The sequence below is a fragment of the Lacerta agilis genome, chromosome 8 (genome assembly GCF_009819535.1).
Source record: "Lacerta agilis isolate rLacAgi1 chromosome 8, rLacAgi1.pri, whole genome shotgun sequence".
Lineage (NCBI taxonomy): Eukaryota > Metazoa > Chordata > Lepidosauria > Squamata > Lacertidae > Lacerta > Lacerta agilis.
Window position 1 is genome coordinate 67,062,119 of NC_046319.1, and position 17,000 is coordinate 67,079,118.

Below are 17,000 nucleotides of genomic sequence, written 5' to 3' on the forward strand. Positions count from 1 at the left end.
AAGGTTTTGGGTAAAAATTTTATTTTACATACTGAACATTGCCACTAACTGAATATTCAATGCAAGACTTTTTATTTACAAGGGGTGGGGTCCGGTAGTCTAGTTGGCCAGTTAACTCATCTGCAATCCTGGAACAAAGGAGTTGCCAAGCTGCAAGTCAGAGCCAGGGCGTAGGTTCAGCTCCATGCAGCTGAGTTGGGAACTTTTGCGAAGTCCAGCTATCCATCTCCATGGCAGGCTCCAATTTTCACTACTGACAAGTGGAAACTGATGCAGACAGAAACATGACAACCAGCCTAGGTGAACAAGGGAGTCACCAGGCATCAGATTCTCCAGCATCTGCCTTAGCTGGACACTCATAAGTTAGGCCTAACGACGATTTGAACAGCAACATCCTTGGAATACAGAACATTAAATTACAGGGACTATGAGGAAATGCAACAGCAGTTATGGTGGGGGTCTTCCTAAGTTAGCCAAGTGTTCTAAGTGCAGTAGGCTTGGCCCTGGACATCACATCATGAACCTCAGGGCAAATGGGCAGGAGACAGTAAATACCTTGACCAAGATTCAATCATACTGAAAACAAAGATCCTACTGGAAAAGCAAGAAAGGGTTCAACGTGACGGTAATGGGATTGTCCGCTGGAGTCTGAAAAAGCCAGGCTCATTCACGCTGCTCCATCTTCACCTTGGGGGGCCTCAAGAAGGTTCTGTTTTTCTTCTCTTTCTTCCCTTTTGTATTTGCCTGGAAATTTCTCCAGCTGTCCACACGTCCATCCCGACTTTCCTACATATGAGGAAGATGAGAGTGTAAACAAGAAGCAAGTGCCATGACGCCAGAGTGTTCTTTCCTGTTTGTATCAAAAGGGAAACGTTTCCTGAGACGTCTTTCAAGGAGCGCAAGTTGCCAGAAGCAGGGAAAGGGCTTCAAAGCACTAAAAGGGCAAGTTGGTGGAAGAGATTTTGTAGCAATCTGTCTTAGTAACAACAGGTGGGGCTTGCGGGAAGAACAGAAAAACCATATAACGAGTTTAGGAAATGTATGGGGAGGAACCACAGCTCAGTGGCAGAGCACATGCTCTGGAGTCAAAGGCTCTAGTTTTCAGTACATGCTATCTCAAGTTAACAGGATTTCAGCTACCAGGGATGGGAAAGGGACATCAGGCTAAGAGTTTGGAAAGCCACTGCCAGACGTGACAGCTTCACAGCTTCAAATGCAAAAGAAAAACTAAACTATATGGTTTTCGAGGCACCCAAGTGGGTGTTCCTAGGCTTCTAGAATTAATATCTGAATTTGCAGGGAATGCTGGGCGTATCCAGAACAAAGCTGTGCACTTTGGTAAAAAGGGCAGGATATGTAGGTAGGTATACATACATACATACATACATACATATGTATGTATGTATAATAACCCTTTCAACACAAGCCTTGCAGCACAATCCTAAGCACATTTGCTCACAAGTCTGACTGAATTCAGTGGGACTTACTAGAGAATAAGTGCGCTTTGAGATTAGACTACTAAAATGCTGAAGGGACAGCTAAAGCTGCAAATAACAATTACCTCAAAATTCTTCTGCCACTCTCGCTCACGCTTGGCTTTCTCTTGAGCCTCTATTTCTTCTTCTCTTTGCCGCTTCCTAGAAAAAAAGCCAGGGAGAAAAATTAGCATTGCATTCTCTGTGAGTAAAATGGTACTGGGGAAATGGGGGCCAGGACTAGATTAAGGATCAGCATTGGTCAGCAAGGAGACAGGATGAGTTAAGGGAGATCAGCTGGATGTTTCCCTCGACAAGGATGCAGGAGACAGAACAGATGGGAGAAATCTGGGAAAGGAAACCTATTTGTGTATATGAGTCCCATCTACCCTGTCCATTGGCCATGCTGGCTGGGGCTGATGGGAGTCGAGAGCCCAACAACATCTGGAGAGCCACAGATTCCTCAGTATATCCACATCTCTATGCTATGACCATCTATGTATCTCCTCACCACCACCTTTTAAATTTAAGTGTGCGCCTCTGAAAAGGAAACAGTGTATTAGCCATACCAAACCCTTGGCAGAGGACAGGGTACGAATTTAGCAAATATTACATTAGGCTTCTATATGGCAAGCCACCTACACTCTGTCTTGGATAAAGCCCTTTGGAGCAACTTGTTCCTGCTGTAAGGTGACACTTTTGAAAATGGGTTGAAATCTGGCATATTTAACACTTGCTGCAATGAAGAGGGCCTTGGGTGCAGAGTGCTGGGGCCCAAAATAAAATGCCAGAGGAGACGCACTTAGTACAAAAATAAACCTGGCTTCAGAGCAAAGAAAAGGGCAGAAAGCACATTAACTGGATCTCTCAGCCTACAAGCCTCGTAAAACAAAGACTGCCACCTGGAGCTCCAATCTCGATATTACAATGCGGGAGCTCTTTTCTCATATACCTAAATTATGTATTTTCTCCTAGTCATCCTAGATTATTACTTTTTCCAGTACATGAGACACTGCAACCCATCTCATCACCTTGTGAATAACTTATGTAGTGCAGTACCCTTTCTCCTACAAACCTTAAGTTTGCGGTATAGTGGGCAGAACACTGGTTTTGGGCATGTATTAGGTGAATTCAGACCCCTGCTCCACAATACAGCTCAGAGGGCTGCATAAGACAAGTAACAATCCTTTAATGTAACATATATCCTTTGCTAAACAAAACATTTTGTGGCAACTTAAATAATAAGAGATTTATTGTGGTATGGGCTCATGCATACAGGCAAAGAATTATTTATTTTAATAGTGGGACAAATGCCTGTAAAAGACAAGAGTACAAGTTTGTGGTTACAAGTACAAGTAAAGGTTAAATCTATACAAGGTACCACAGTCACCATCAACAATAGGTGAGAAAACGGATCCTAATCAAAACTATCTTCCTAGTTTTCGCGTATTTTATGTTGGAAGATTTATGAACCACTCACATTATAACATGCTATGCTATCACCTATTTACAGCTGTTCATAAATGGTCACCATGCCTGCCTTGTATACGTTTTAAGCTTTCTAAAAAATTGTGTTGTATTTCTTGGCCATTTTTTTTCCAATTTCAAACACAAAGGTAGGTGTATGTGTGTGATATATATTTATATACACATACAAGAAAAAAAATAAACTGAGGGTAACTGTGCAACTGATGAAGTAAACCACACATGCTTATTACACAACAATAAGATGTACAGTGGTGCCCCGCTAGACGAAAATGTCAATGGGGCTGCCTCGCAAGATGAAAAAAAATATTTTTTCCGTCGCGAAAACCTCCGCTCTGCGTTGCCGCTTCGCTAGACGAAAAATTCGCTCTACGAAGACACTCGTAGAACGAATTATTTTCGTCTAGCGGGGCACCACTGTATTAGGGTTCTTTTTAAAGTGTCAAAAGCCTCTTTGTTATGTTTCTTGCAACAGATTTAACACAGCTGTCTCTCTGGGAGCATGTGTAAAGCTGCTCATTGGGTTAAGCGTTATAAAAATGCTTAATAAAATAGCATTTCCCTCCTCCTAAGCACTTCCCCTGAGGCTAGTTTTGGAAAACCCCAACAACTCAGATTTCAGATGCTGCCTACGTGCTCCACGATTCCCAACTACACGGGCTTCAAGAAAAGCAACACCAAACACAATAACCCACTGCTCCTCGTACCTTTCGTGCATTTCTTTTGCTTCTCTTTCTTTCCTTTTAATTTCGAGTTCTGCAAAGAGCTTCATTGTCTGTTTGTACACCGCTTGTTTGAACTGTAAGAAACACAGGTTTAGTACTCATACCAAGGACCCAGCTGCAATGTAACCTTTCATTTAAAAACCCCTGGGCCTGAAGAAACGAAAAGCTTTATACAAATCCCCCCCCCCTCCGCAGGAGTGCATACACGAAGAAACAACAATGCAGCACACACTAGTTTGACACTTCAAAGGCCGGGACTTGAAATACTACATCTTCTACCAACCCATCACACCACTAGCACATCCCAGAATAATCTTTCAAATGTTTATACAAGACACCGCCCTGTAGTAAAGTTCTTAAGAATGGAATTGTTTTCGAGTTTGGAAAAGGTAACAGAGGCAGCAATCTCTGAGTGGACATGGTTAAAACTGCCCAGTAAAACTGCAGTGAAAAGCAGTAAATCTCGGCACACAACAGTAAAATGAGGACCAAATAATGAAAAGGAAGCGAGAGAGAGCAGGGACTTCACAAACATATGCATCTATTGTGAATATTTCCATATTACCTGCTAGCCGAGGTTTCCCAAGCAGGTCACAGTATATTTAAAACATGGTAAAGCAGACCGGGCCCAGCATCAGCAGCCTGAGACAGCTGTGGCACCCAAGCAACCTGACAGTGTCCCCACGTTCAAACCCTACCCAGCACACCAAGTGGCTGGTTTCTGAGTGAATAGGTGGTAAGCATATCAACATTAACAGAATAATGGCAACTAGGCCGTACATATCGGGCACCAGGTCTGGGAGTGCTGTCATTTAGATGTCCCTCAAGTTGCACTGTGGGGAAATTTAAATAGCAACAGCCTGGCTGTCCAGCACTCATAAGAGTGATGTTGCATCCCACCACCTGTTAAGTCTACTGGGTTCCCACAAATGTAAGAGGGGACCCAAAAGGCACTCAAGAGACACTGAGGAGGTTTACAAGCCTCCAGCCTCAGATGTTCAAAGATGTGAATTCCTCCCAAATCATAAAGCAATGAGGTACATCCCAGGCCTGGGAGAATCCAGCCCTACAAATCAAGTATATCCTGCTAGTCAACTTACTACTTCTTGATCATCTTCTTCTATGTTGGTTGGCCTGCCTTCTTTCTTTAACTGTTTCTTTTTCTCTTTTGCCTAAAAAGGTATCACAGGTAAGGAGCACAGAAATCTTACAGAATCTGAATTGCACTAGGCCTTGGGCTTGTTATCACTTCTGCGGCTCATTCCGACAGCCACAAGATCAACCAGCACAGGCACTGATGTCATGGGCCCCGAGTGAAATGTTCCCCAAATCTGTTTACTTTTTAATGTCTGGCTATCCAAGTTAAAAATATAAAAATGCAAGTACTGTACAAGGAGACATGATCAGTGATAATGCTACAGCTACTTCCAATACTATAGGATTTTTTTTTAAAAAAAGAAAAGTTTACAGTTATCCTGGCTAAAAGGAGGCAAGCTAAAAAGACTGCAAACTGAACAGAAGTTGGACACTCTGTAACTTTCTCCTACTTCCCACATATATGTCATTATGGTCAGGCCCTCTCAGAAGTCTTATAGAGTCCCGGTCCACCTCCAGCTTTTGGGACCCCTAGTCATAATAATAATAATAATAATAATAATAATAATAATAATGACATATGTGGGGAGGGAGGTATAGAAAAGACCCGGTGGTTGGTTGGCTTGATAGTCACCTGATCTTAAGAGAACATGCTGATCTGTCTAATCTTGTGTCATCATAGCTGATCTTTTTATTCATATCTTTAAGTTACAATTTTTTAATGTGGCCAAATCTTTACCAGTTAACAAACAAATCATGTCTTTTACTACATCTCATCTCTTATTTGCTTAAAAAATGCACCTCTAAGCTGAGAGTGTGTCACATCTGTGTGTGATGCACAATTAAAAAAAAAACCCCGAACGCCAAAGAAATGAAAAGCATCTAAAATTCAGGCACAGGCCAAATGCATCCCCCCGCCCCCCTGGATTCATCCTGATTATGATACAGGATTCAAGTTCAGTCCCAAACAGTTTCCCATTTGCTTTTAACAAAGCTCATTTTCTAGCTCTGCAATATTCTGCTTTTGTGGGGGATATCCATGGTTGGAGACAAAGGAGAGGAGTGAGGAATTTAGACAAGGATGGAAAACTAGGCAGCATTCTGATCCCTCTTTAAGCTCCTCACCCATCACATACTCAAAGGTAAAATGGCACACTGCACAGCAAGAATTCAATCCAATTCAACAGCAAGAATGTGAGCAAGGCGGGAGCAGAGAGCTCTGAAGGGATAAGGCCTAGCCAAACTAAAGCAATGAACACATGAAAATGTTTAAACTATTTAACATAATCCACTGAAGCTTGTGTCTAGGATGATATACGGCAGAAAGTATCATAATAAATCAATCATCTCCCATCAGCAAAAAAAATAAGTTACATTTTTTCCCTAGCAGAATTTTAATAAGACAGCTTCAAATAAGTTTAAATTATCTATTAGATTTCATCTGCACAATAATTAACCATCATCAAATTACAAGCACCAATAGTTACATTTGGTATCCCTCCCCGTTCCCATTTCTAATATTTCAGTTCTAGTTATATTTGCAGAAAATCTTTATCAAAATCATGGTTGAATAAAATATAGAAAAGCTCTGTTCTAACCTGAACTATGATGAGCAAACACTTTAGCTTTCGCCAAACATAAAATTGCACCCCCTCCCTAGGCATCAAGCTCAGTCGCTTAATCCCCTCCCTCAAATCAGAGGCTAGCTGTCACACACCCACGGTACTTACAATGTGCTCTACATATTCCTTTCCAGCCTGTATCACGTCCAAGGCCCTCTTCTTTTGTTCCTGGTCCAGCAACAACTTGTATGCTTTGTCGACAGCTGACAAACCAAACATTTCTATCAGCACACTCACATAACTTGAATGGTCTACACTGCTTATGCGATCAGAGCTTGAGAAAACACTAAGCCGTGTTTATTTCCAGAGATCCAACAGAGCTGCAGTAGGCAGCTCTCTTTCCAGCTCTAGCATCAAACCCAACCACATTCATTTGGTGCAATGCTAGCATCTGGAGCTTTGGAAACACAGGAAAATCAGGGAGGTACCTTCAAATGCCTTCTGTGCCCTTTCAGGATCATCTTGGTTTTTGTCAGGATGTACCAATATGGATAACTGTAAAAGACAGAGTGTACTTTTATCAAAAGGTGTGCTGTTGTCACAGGGCTACCCATAATGGAATGCTCTGCATTGGCTTCTCTGCCTTGTTTATTAATAAAATGGCATCAAACATTTGCCACTCATTCTCCTCTTTTTGGAATAAGCCCTTCGTCTGGATTCCCAGGCCTCCCCAATCTCAGCAAAGCAGCTGAGTAGATCAACTGAAGAAACCCACCCAAAATAACTACGGATTTGTGGACCTTAATACTGTGTATCTTTTTATAGATATTCAGTTAGGGCAAACTAATTTCCTAGAGCGCCCTCAAATCTTGCTCCCCTGCAATTTATTCAAACTGTGAATAAAAAAACAACACCAAAGTGCTCACATTTGTGATTTTACAATGCAAGACCAGGACTTGTTACCTGGTGCAAAATTTGGCATTTTGAGAGTCTCAGCTTCAATTTCAAATAAAACAAAACAACACACACAGCTTCCATCCTATTTAGTTGGAAGAGAAAGCTTGCAAAAATGAGCAGTCTCTGATGCGACCTAAGTCAGAACTGAACTTCCAGTGCTCAAGGAGTTAGAACAGTGGTGGGGATGGGGCTTCAGGGTTACTTGCACAGTCCCAACCCCATGACACATGGCACATCCCAAACCAACACAGTGGTACCTTGGTTCTCAAACAACTTGGAACCCAAACACTGCAAACCTGGAAGTAAGTGTTCCAGTTTGCGAACTTTTTTTCAGAAGCTGAATGTGCTCTGTTTTAAGTGTTATGCTTCCGATTTGAGTGTTACACTTCCGATTTGAGTGCCACACTTCCGTTTTGAGTGTTACGCTGAGGTCTGTCTGTTTTTACTATTTATTTTGCATTCTTTGTTTTTGCGGCTATTGTTTTGTTTTTGTGACTGTGTGGAACCCAGTTCAGCTACTGATTGATTGATTGTGTGACTGCAGTACATAGTTTATTGCTTTCAATTTATGGATCAATGGTCTTGTTAGACAGTAAAATTCATGTTAAATTGCTGTTTTAGGGGTTGTTTTTAAAAGTCTGGAACTGATTAATCCATTTTGCATTACTTTCTATGGGAAAGCGTGCCTTAGTTTTGGAACGTTTTGGTTTTGGAACGGACTTCCGGAACAGATTAAGTTTGAGAACCAAGGTACCACTGTAGTAGTAAAAATAAATTGTTAAATAACTAGTTCTCTAACAAATACTCTGGCTAGGCATGTGTATATGAACATACAGGCTACCTAGTAATCAGTAGGACATGAAACCAAATTTGGGTAGAATTATGCCACCAAATTTGGGTAGAATTATGCCACCAAGTATATATTCTGGGAAAACAAACCCCAAGTTCTTCCATGGGAAGCTCATATCCAACTTCAAAGCCATTGTTGTTTCTCTGCAAATACTTGGGGAGAACACTTTCCCTCCTACTTCTGCCATATCCCTGCTAATATAGTAGCTATTGTCTTTGAAGGAGAAGTACTTTCCCCTCTCCTCACATGATTTGCTCCAAGGCTCTTTGTATTACAAAAATAACAACAAAGGCATGTACCTGACGGAATCTCTTCTTTATCTCCTCATCTGTAACTTCAGGGTCCAACTGCAACACCTGGAAGAGACCAAAGTAACATCATCATAAGCAGCTACATTCTGAGCCTTTCTGCAATCCAGAAACTACATAGAACTTTCTTCAGCAGAAGGGTTACACCCCAATAGGCAAGGCTGTGGTAACATGTCATGCCAAAACTCATGCTCTTTCCCAAGCTTACATTTTTGGTTCTGCAATTGGATCTAAAATGCCGCCTGTGTGTGCCTAAATGAGCATTTCTTCTTTGGTACACAGACTGAGAAACTGACAGAAGTGGCTTCCTTGAAAGAGGACTGCCTCAGAAAATCCTATATACAAATAAACTCATTTTCCAGGTGATGACAGATATGTAGCCCACATCATCCATGTATAAGAGGTAGACACCAACAGGCCCAGAAAACAATGTTTGCAAAAATATAAAACCTTGGGCCAGGGGGCTTAGGTGAAAAAGTCCCCAAACAGCAAAGTGACTACTGAATGTTCACTGGCTGTGTGTGTGTGTGTGTGTGTGTGTGTGTAAAGCCAGGGCAGAGCGGAGAATGGAATGGAGTATCCTGGAAAACAGCATGGCTGGCAGGCGCAAAGAATAAGATGTAATAAAAAATTAAAGGTATAAGAGTGGGAAAGAGACAATATTAAATTAAAAGCATTCACAGACGACATGGTGATATCTGTAGAACCAATAGAGTCAATCCCAAAAGTATTTCAAGAGATTTAAAAAAACTGGAGATGTAGCAAGTTTTAAGATTAATAAAGACAAAACCAAACTCATGGTAAAAAATATGAATGATGAGAGTTAAAATAAATTACAACATGTGTCAGGTCTAAAGATTGAAAGGAAGGTTATGTATCTAGGTGTATGGTTAACAGCAAATAATATAAATCTGTATAAAGATAATGATGTAAAAACCTGGGAAGATATTAAAAGAAATTTGCAAATTTAGGACAGAAAGAGGAGGAAGTCGAGTTTTGAAATGTTAAAATGACTGTAAAACTATCGAAATGAGTATAACTGAAAATCATAAATAAAACATTAAAAAACAGCATGGCTGGTGCTCTGAACAAGAGCACTCTACACTGCAACACTTAGTTGCAGGTACCCTTTGCAGGTGCAAACTGAAGAGACAAGTATGACACTGCAGCTTCCATCTGCCTTAAAGAAAGTGTTAGCTATGAACTGAGCATGAATGTTAATCACACAATAAACAAATTAACACCTGTAAAAAAAATCGTATTAATGAAAATGTGCTTGGACTTACCTCAAAGGGATTCAGGTTGAAATAGGATGATCCAGGTCTAGTAAGCCTCTCAATCTGGTTTTTTGATGTTAGAACAGAGTCCCGCTTTTCTATTTGTTTCACCTGCAGAAATGAAACAGCCATCAATTATTAGAACTGTACATTATTAAAGCATATGTTGAAAGGAACATCTGTAAATAAAGGTTATCTTCAGAGCCCAAGAGCAAAGCATAATTATGGGTTGGATTCAGAGATGCACTCACAGAAGTGCTGCTCATGCTGGAAGGAGTGGAAAGCAGTTTTGACTGATCCCTCCTCCTCCAGCAAGCCCCTGCCGCCTGTACAGCTGCCCTGGAGGGTCAGGAGACCTTTGCAGCAACATGAGAGGCAGCATGGGGTACTTCAGGGAAAATTGGTACAAACTGTCTTCCCTGTCCTCTTCCTCAAAACAAATTACTTTGCTGTAAAAAAAATATTTTCCAGATGTGTGAATAATATATAGTGCATGCCAGAGCCATATCTGTAGTGCAACCATTTTCAAAATAAAGGAGATGGATACTGGTTTGTGAATTCAGTGATCTATAGGAGTATAGGCTTTCTTTTCAGTGTATATATTATTATCATTATCATTATTTCATCCTGCTCTTACATGGGGTCCCAAGACTCTCCCACTAAAGGAGTTAACCAGGTCCACCACACCTGCTTGGCTTCTGCAATGTGACAGCATTTGGTGCTGCCCAATGACTAACTGAACCAAGGTATAGACATTTATTATAATGAAGGTTGATATTCTTTGAATGATGATTTCTGTGCCCAATACCAGTTTCTGCATTTGCACATTGCAATCATATGGTAGAATCCTGCACCAAGTAAGTGCCGGTACTCAAACATGTGGATCGGACTGTGAGATATCAAATTCCAGGGGACACACAACTGCAGCTGCGTTAATTATTCCAGGTGTGCACCGACAACATTTTCTTCTTTAAAACATTATTAGTCACTTGGAAGACTTTACAGGATGGATACATGGATTAAACAGATCAGTAGGGCTTGCTGTGAAGCTGAACGTTGTTCAGGGCTGCCTTTCTTTCCCCAACAGTCTCCTTTTAGTTTTACCTTCTCAGTGCAACATAGCTCCACTACAATGTAGCAATTGTAACATTTTCAAAGGCCAGCAGGAAACTCCTTTGGCTAACAACTATAGCACCATGTAGGGCACGGGTGTCAAACACAAGGCCCGCCAGACCTCGTCATGTGGCCCGCGCGCGCCTCCCTCCCTCCCTCCCGGCGCCCGCCCGCCCGCACCTCACTGCACGCACGCAAACACGCACGCACAGGTGCGCGCACACAGAGCAACCTCCTTCCCCTTCCCCCTGATCACGTGCCCCACTGCTGCCGGGACGGTCACCAGCACCACCCCCTCCCTGCATCTACACACACACACACAGCCGCGCAGCTGGCCTCTCTTGTTCCGTCCGCAGCCGGCACAGGCGCTTCCCCTCCGGGAGCCTCGCGGAGAAAGAGGCGCCGCGGCGGGGAGGAAGAGAGAAGTAGCAGCCGGCGCCGATCTCCTCCTCCTGTTTCGCCACCGGCGGAGGATCCTTCTCCTTCCTGTGTCACCTTGGAAAGCCACAAGCACATCCGATTTAAAGCTTGTGTCTCACATTCGGTTTCAGAAGTGGTTTAAAAGGCTTGTATAGCATCACTTATGAAAATGCCCTTCAGCTTCCCTCCTGCATGTAACAGATTGCTTTGTGCCTGGGTCTTCTCACATGGTGACTATTCAGTAGGCATGGTGCTTGTTTACTAATTAATGGGTTTGTGTATGCTAGTCCTATCAGAAATCCATGATTTACACCAGTGCCACCGTGCTCTCCTTTCACCCCGAGTTAAAATGATTGAAGTAGTGCACGGAGTGGACACATAGTCCTACAGATAAAACCGGCCCTTTGAGGGTGACCAAACTGCTGATGCGGCCCCCGATGAATTTGAGTTTGACACCCCTGATGTAGGGTTTAAAGCAGGGGTCAGCAAACTTTTTCAGCAGGGGGACGGTCCACTGTCCCTCAGACCTTGTGGGGGGGGCAGGACTATATTTTTTTTTGGGGGGGGGGTGAATGAACGAATTCCTATGCCCTACAAATAACCCAGAGATGCATTTTAAATAAAAGGACACATTCTATTCATGTAAAAACACATTGATTTCCAGACCGTCCATGGGCCGCATTTAGAAGGCCTTAGTTTGGGGACCCCTGGTTTAAAGCACCAATTCTCAACCTGATAGTGGGTATTTATGCATGTGGCGGAACTTAGGGCTTTTGTCAGAATAAATCACGTGCCAGCTTTAGGACCTTCACTTTAGTGATGAAGTGCAGACTAAAGTTGTACTGCTACTAATGTTACAAATAGGAAGACAGATATGAATTTAATTATTTCCAATTCCTCTCGGTAAAAAAAAAATCAGCTATATATAAAGTTTGCTCCTGCCTGGGCTACAACCATAGTGGGCCTTGACCCTTCAATAAAATTTCCAATGAATCATCAGCTTTTATTAAATTCTTACACTAAAGCTTGAACCCATTTTTCTTGTGCAGATATAATACTGGAAAGACAATGTTTTACCAAATTTCTCAGTTAATAGTAAACATATCCCTTCCTTTCCAGTGCCTAGGCCAGTGTGTGCAAATGCAACTGAATACTTGCTTTAGTTACATCCTGGATGGACTACTGTAATGCATTTTACATGGGGCTGCCTTTGAAAAGTGTTCAGAAGCTTCAGCTGCTCCAGATTGTTGCAGCCAGATTGGTTACAGCAGGCATAGGCAAACTCGGCCCACCAGATGTTTTGGGACTACAATTCCCATCATCCCTGACCACTGGTCCTGTTAGCTAGGGATGATGGGAGTTGTAGTCCCAAAACATCTGGAGGGCCGAGTTTGCCTATGCCTGGGTTACAGGGAACATGTTACTCCCCTGTTAAAACAACTTCACTGGCTACTGGTCCATTTCCGGACACAACTCAAAATAATGGTTCTGACCTAAGCCCTATTGGGCTTGGGCCCCAGGCTGCGGTGCAGACTGTGCTGATCTCTAGGCTGCTGCCAGGACAAGTCATATTTTAACTGCTGCCTTTACATACACAGAGATGTATTTTAATTATCAGTTTCATGCAACTTATGGTTATTATACTGTAATTTAATAAACAATGCTTTTAAATGTTGCAAACTGCCTCGGATCCCCCACTTCGGAAGAAAGGCAGGATGCAAGTAAATAACACCCAACAAGCCCCGCAGTGTGAGTCGATGTGTCTTATCCACAGGCTGGTGGGTTGGTAGTCCCAGATAAACAGAAACAGGACTACAGCCTCTTTTAAGAAAGCCCTGTAGTTAACAAAGTATGCGATGGCCATGGTATGCCCTTTTTAATTGTGCTGAGGGGTGTTATACTGGGTTGTGGTTGCTGCTGTTATTTTGATTATGCACTTCATAGCTTTATATTCTGAATTTATTCTGTAAAGGTATAGGGCAGTATATAAATTCAATTAATAATAATAACAACTCCATGCACACAGTGCTGGATTTACGTATAAGCCTAACAAGCTAAACAGCTTAGGGCCCCACTCTCTTGGGGCCCCCAAAATATTTAAAGGGGGGGAAACTGGATGTACATTTCCAAAATACAAGATAAAAAACAAATAAAATAAAACCTACATACAGCAACAGTCTTTTGTGTTGTGTAGGCTCCTATGATGCAAGTAATGGGCTCCACCTGCTAGCCTGCTCCCTAAAATATCACTGGGTGCTCATTTCTATATACAGGGTGACTACATTCTGCATGGACTGGTTTCATGGCAACATGTGCAAATGGCTTTAGATACCTATTAGGTCCATAAATTACCATATAGCATATTCAACACAAAAAACAGCGAACATTTGTTGTTGACAAAGGACAGCTCGACATATATCACCATTAATGACCCTCCCCGGGGTCACCGCAAAAACACCAGATTGGCATCCCCATGTAGCCATAACCAGGACAGCCCGGGGGGGGGGTGTCAAGAGAAGCCCTGAGGAGACGCCGATGCTCCAGTCAAGCACCCCGGAGTAACACCCGATAAATGGGCGCGTCTGCCCCAGAGGGGGGGGGTGAGGTGGGAACGACAGAAGGAAAGGGTCAGGAGTCGCAGGGAGCCTCCAGGCCCTTGGCCGGCCCCAAAGGAAGAGACCAGGAGGGGAGGGAGCGCCTTGTTGATCTCCCCCCGCGGCCTAGCCAGCGCAAGGCCCGAGGAGGGCGAGGGAAAGCGGGGGGCTCGAAGCACAAGGGGGGAAGGGGGGAAAGGGGCCCAGGGACTCAGCACCTCCGTGTAGAAAGTGAGAAACGCCTCCTCGGCGCCGCGGCCCGCCTCTCGCTCCGCCGGGGTCGCCATCTCTCGCGCCACGTGACCCTCCGCTCGACCTTCCCACGTGATACGGACCCCCTTTCCCCTCCCTCCTCGGCTGAAGCCGCCGACACGTGACCGGCAGCTACCCGCCTTGCCTCGGAGGGGACGGGAGGGGCTCTTAAAGGGCCAGTGCGCTGCCAGTGCGTTTTATGTCGCAGGTCTCTTGCCACCGGCAGCAGGTGTGCTGTAGCAACCAACGGGGCTAAGTGACATGGCAGCTCCACCCCCTCCACAAGGGAAGTTGTTAGCCTGCCCTTCTGAGCTTATGGTCAGTTCTCCCTCTCTCCTTCCGCCTGCCTCACAACAACCCTGTGAGCGAGGTGGGTTCCAAATCCTTATCAGGTCAATGCTACTGGTGCATACACACACACACACACATTCCAGTTTTTTTACTTTGTTTCGACTATGGCAGACCAGCACAGCTACCTACCTGTAACACATATTCCAACTTGGGGGCAAGTACTCCTGGGTGAGAGAATCGCAGCAGAGAAAGTCACAAAATAGGCAGTGAAGTAGGGTGTGGAAATATAGGCTGTTAGCCCTTCCAAGTGAGTTCTAAAATGTCCCTCTTCCCCCAGTGCAGGAAACGGCCAAAGGTTTGGCAAGTTACAAATTGGTTTACTTACCAAACCCTTCAAAGGTCTGGTTCATGTGCTTTTCCATACATCTGTCAGAAGCAGTAAAACCTTTATTTAGTTACAAAGTAGTGAAAGTTTCTAAATTATTGGTATACGAACACAAGAATGGCTGGTGAGAGCAATGTGGCTGAGCTGGAGCAAACCAGCTCAAAGTTCTTCACACACTGAGTTTCTCCGGTAGACTAAGTGGGGGGACAACAGAAATGCTTTATTTGCCTATTTGCTCCTACCAAGCTAAGGGGAAGTGACATAGATAAGCCTGGCAAGACAACTTACTCTGTGGTACTACTGTGGTTCAATTTAAGTAAGCATGAAGTAGGCCTATTGTGCACACGAGTGCGAACATTCTAACTTCACATACGCATGAGCTGGTAAAGGATACCCCCAATATCTGGAAAAGATATTGGGGCCATTTGGATAGCTCAAATGAAAATGTTGATGCAGTATGCAGCTGCTGTGAAAAAGTGGATTTCTTGGTGGAAAAACACACACACCTCTTTGCATGCAGGAAAACAAGAGGCATTGTTGTATGTAGTTCAATGATACATTCAGCCAGGCAAAAGTACCTGAGAAGGGTGCAGAGCAGAGGCAGTTTGGAATATGGCTTGGGTAGAGTGTCTGTTAGAGAAACTAGGAAAGGTGAGTGCTTTTGGCTGCTTTTGTGAAGCCTTATAAATAAAATGAAATATTATGCACAGTTCTGGTCATTGTATCTCCAAAAGGATACTGCACTGTTGGAAAAGGTGAAGAAAAAGGCAACCAGAATGATTAGTAGAATAGAGCCACTCCCTTATGAGAAAAGTTACAACATTTGGGATTTTTTAGTTGGGAAAAAGACAAGTAAGGGGTGTATATGAGAGAGGTTTGTAAAATTATGTATGGTATGGAGAAAGTAGATAGAAGTTTTCTCACTCTTTCATAATCCTAGAACCTGGGGCTATCAAATGAAGTTGAATGGTGGAAGATTCAGGACAGACAAAATGATGTACCGGTACTTCTTCACACAGTACGTTTTTAAACTATGGAGTTTGCTTCCATGAGAAGTGGTGATGGTTTCCAATTTGAACAGCTTGAAAAGAGGTTTAAAGCAGTTCATGTCATCAGCGCCTTCTAGTCATGAAGGCTATGTACTACCTACAGATTGAATTGGCTTTTATGTTTCTGTTTTACTCTGCTTTGATCTAATGCAATCTAGCTCTTTTTATGAATTGGCTTGCAACCAGCATTTTATATGTCTACTCATAAGTAAATTTCATTGAGTCCTACTCTATTCCCAGCTCAAGAATGGAAAGCAAAATACTGGTGGACAACAAAAGAGGTTTAAAGCCACTCTCAAGGCAAAAAAAAGAAGCAAAAAAGCAATATAAGCACCGAAAATTGGGAAACACTGGCCTGTGAGTGCTCCAATTGCAGAATAGCATCATGGATTTTGAAGAAGCATGAATATTGGATGAAAGGGAGAAATGAGCAAAGAGGAAGGCACGTTTGACAAATCCTCACCATGATCAATTCCCGCCTGGAAACCTATGTCCCCACTGTGGAAGGACTTGTGGATCCAGAATTGGCCTCCACAGTCAAGAAGGGACACGCTGCTAAAACTGCATTCATGGAAGGCAATCTTACTCGGCCATGAGTGATCGCCAAGGATGCCTGGTACTGAGTTCAAGGCACATGTGCTGGGTATGGCATTATGTCTATGTAAACCCAGTGCCTTTTTTCTGGGGGTACGCATACCCCTAAACATTTTGTGAATCTAGGTTTGGCCTTATTGAGGGGCAGCATTTCAATATGAGTAGGAAAATGAGAGTATCCCTAAACATTTTTAAAGGGAAAAAAGCACCGTGCAACCATATTCAGAACGAATGCCTACTGAGTGTTACTTCCAGATAAACGTGCACAGAACTGTAGCCTGAGGGGTCTCTCCTATCACTACATTCCTCCTTCGGCGAACTGGCCCGTAATAGCTTTACACCACCATGACCCCCCCCCCAAAAAAATTCACACGATGCCGGAAGTACAGAATGTGAGCGTCCGTCGCCTTTCTTCCCCTCTACATTTCATATCTCTATGATTTCGCCTTCCTCCCTTTCCACTTTCGCATGACCTTCAGGGCGAAACGTCGATTGGTCCGCTTTGTCTCGTTGCTTCGCCCTGATTGGTCCTTGCTTTACTTCTCCCCTCATTTCCGGTTCCCAGGAA

At 43.3% G+C, this 17,000-nt stretch overlaps 1 protein-coding gene across 1 annotated transcript; it reads right to left on the reverse strand.

The window, feature by feature from the left end:
- DNAJC8 (DnaJ heat shock protein family (Hsp40) member C8) lies at positions 1 to 14,202 on the reverse strand. The gene is made up of 9 exons (XM_033158044.1): positions 14,080 to 14,202; positions 9,744 to 9,845; positions 8,449 to 8,505; positions 6,831 to 6,897; positions 6,511 to 6,605; positions 4,786 to 4,857; positions 3,668 to 3,759; positions 1,562 to 1,637; positions 1 to 786 (listed from the first exon to the last, which is right to left on the reverse strand). Exons 1-9 carry the CDS (start codon positions 14,146 to 14,148, stop codon positions 664 to 666), a joined length of 753 nt encoding a protein of 250 aa, XP_033013935.1. The 5' UTR covers positions 14,149 to 14,202; the 3' UTR covers positions 1 to 663.
- Positions 14,203 to 17,000: the final 2,798 nt, after the last annotated feature.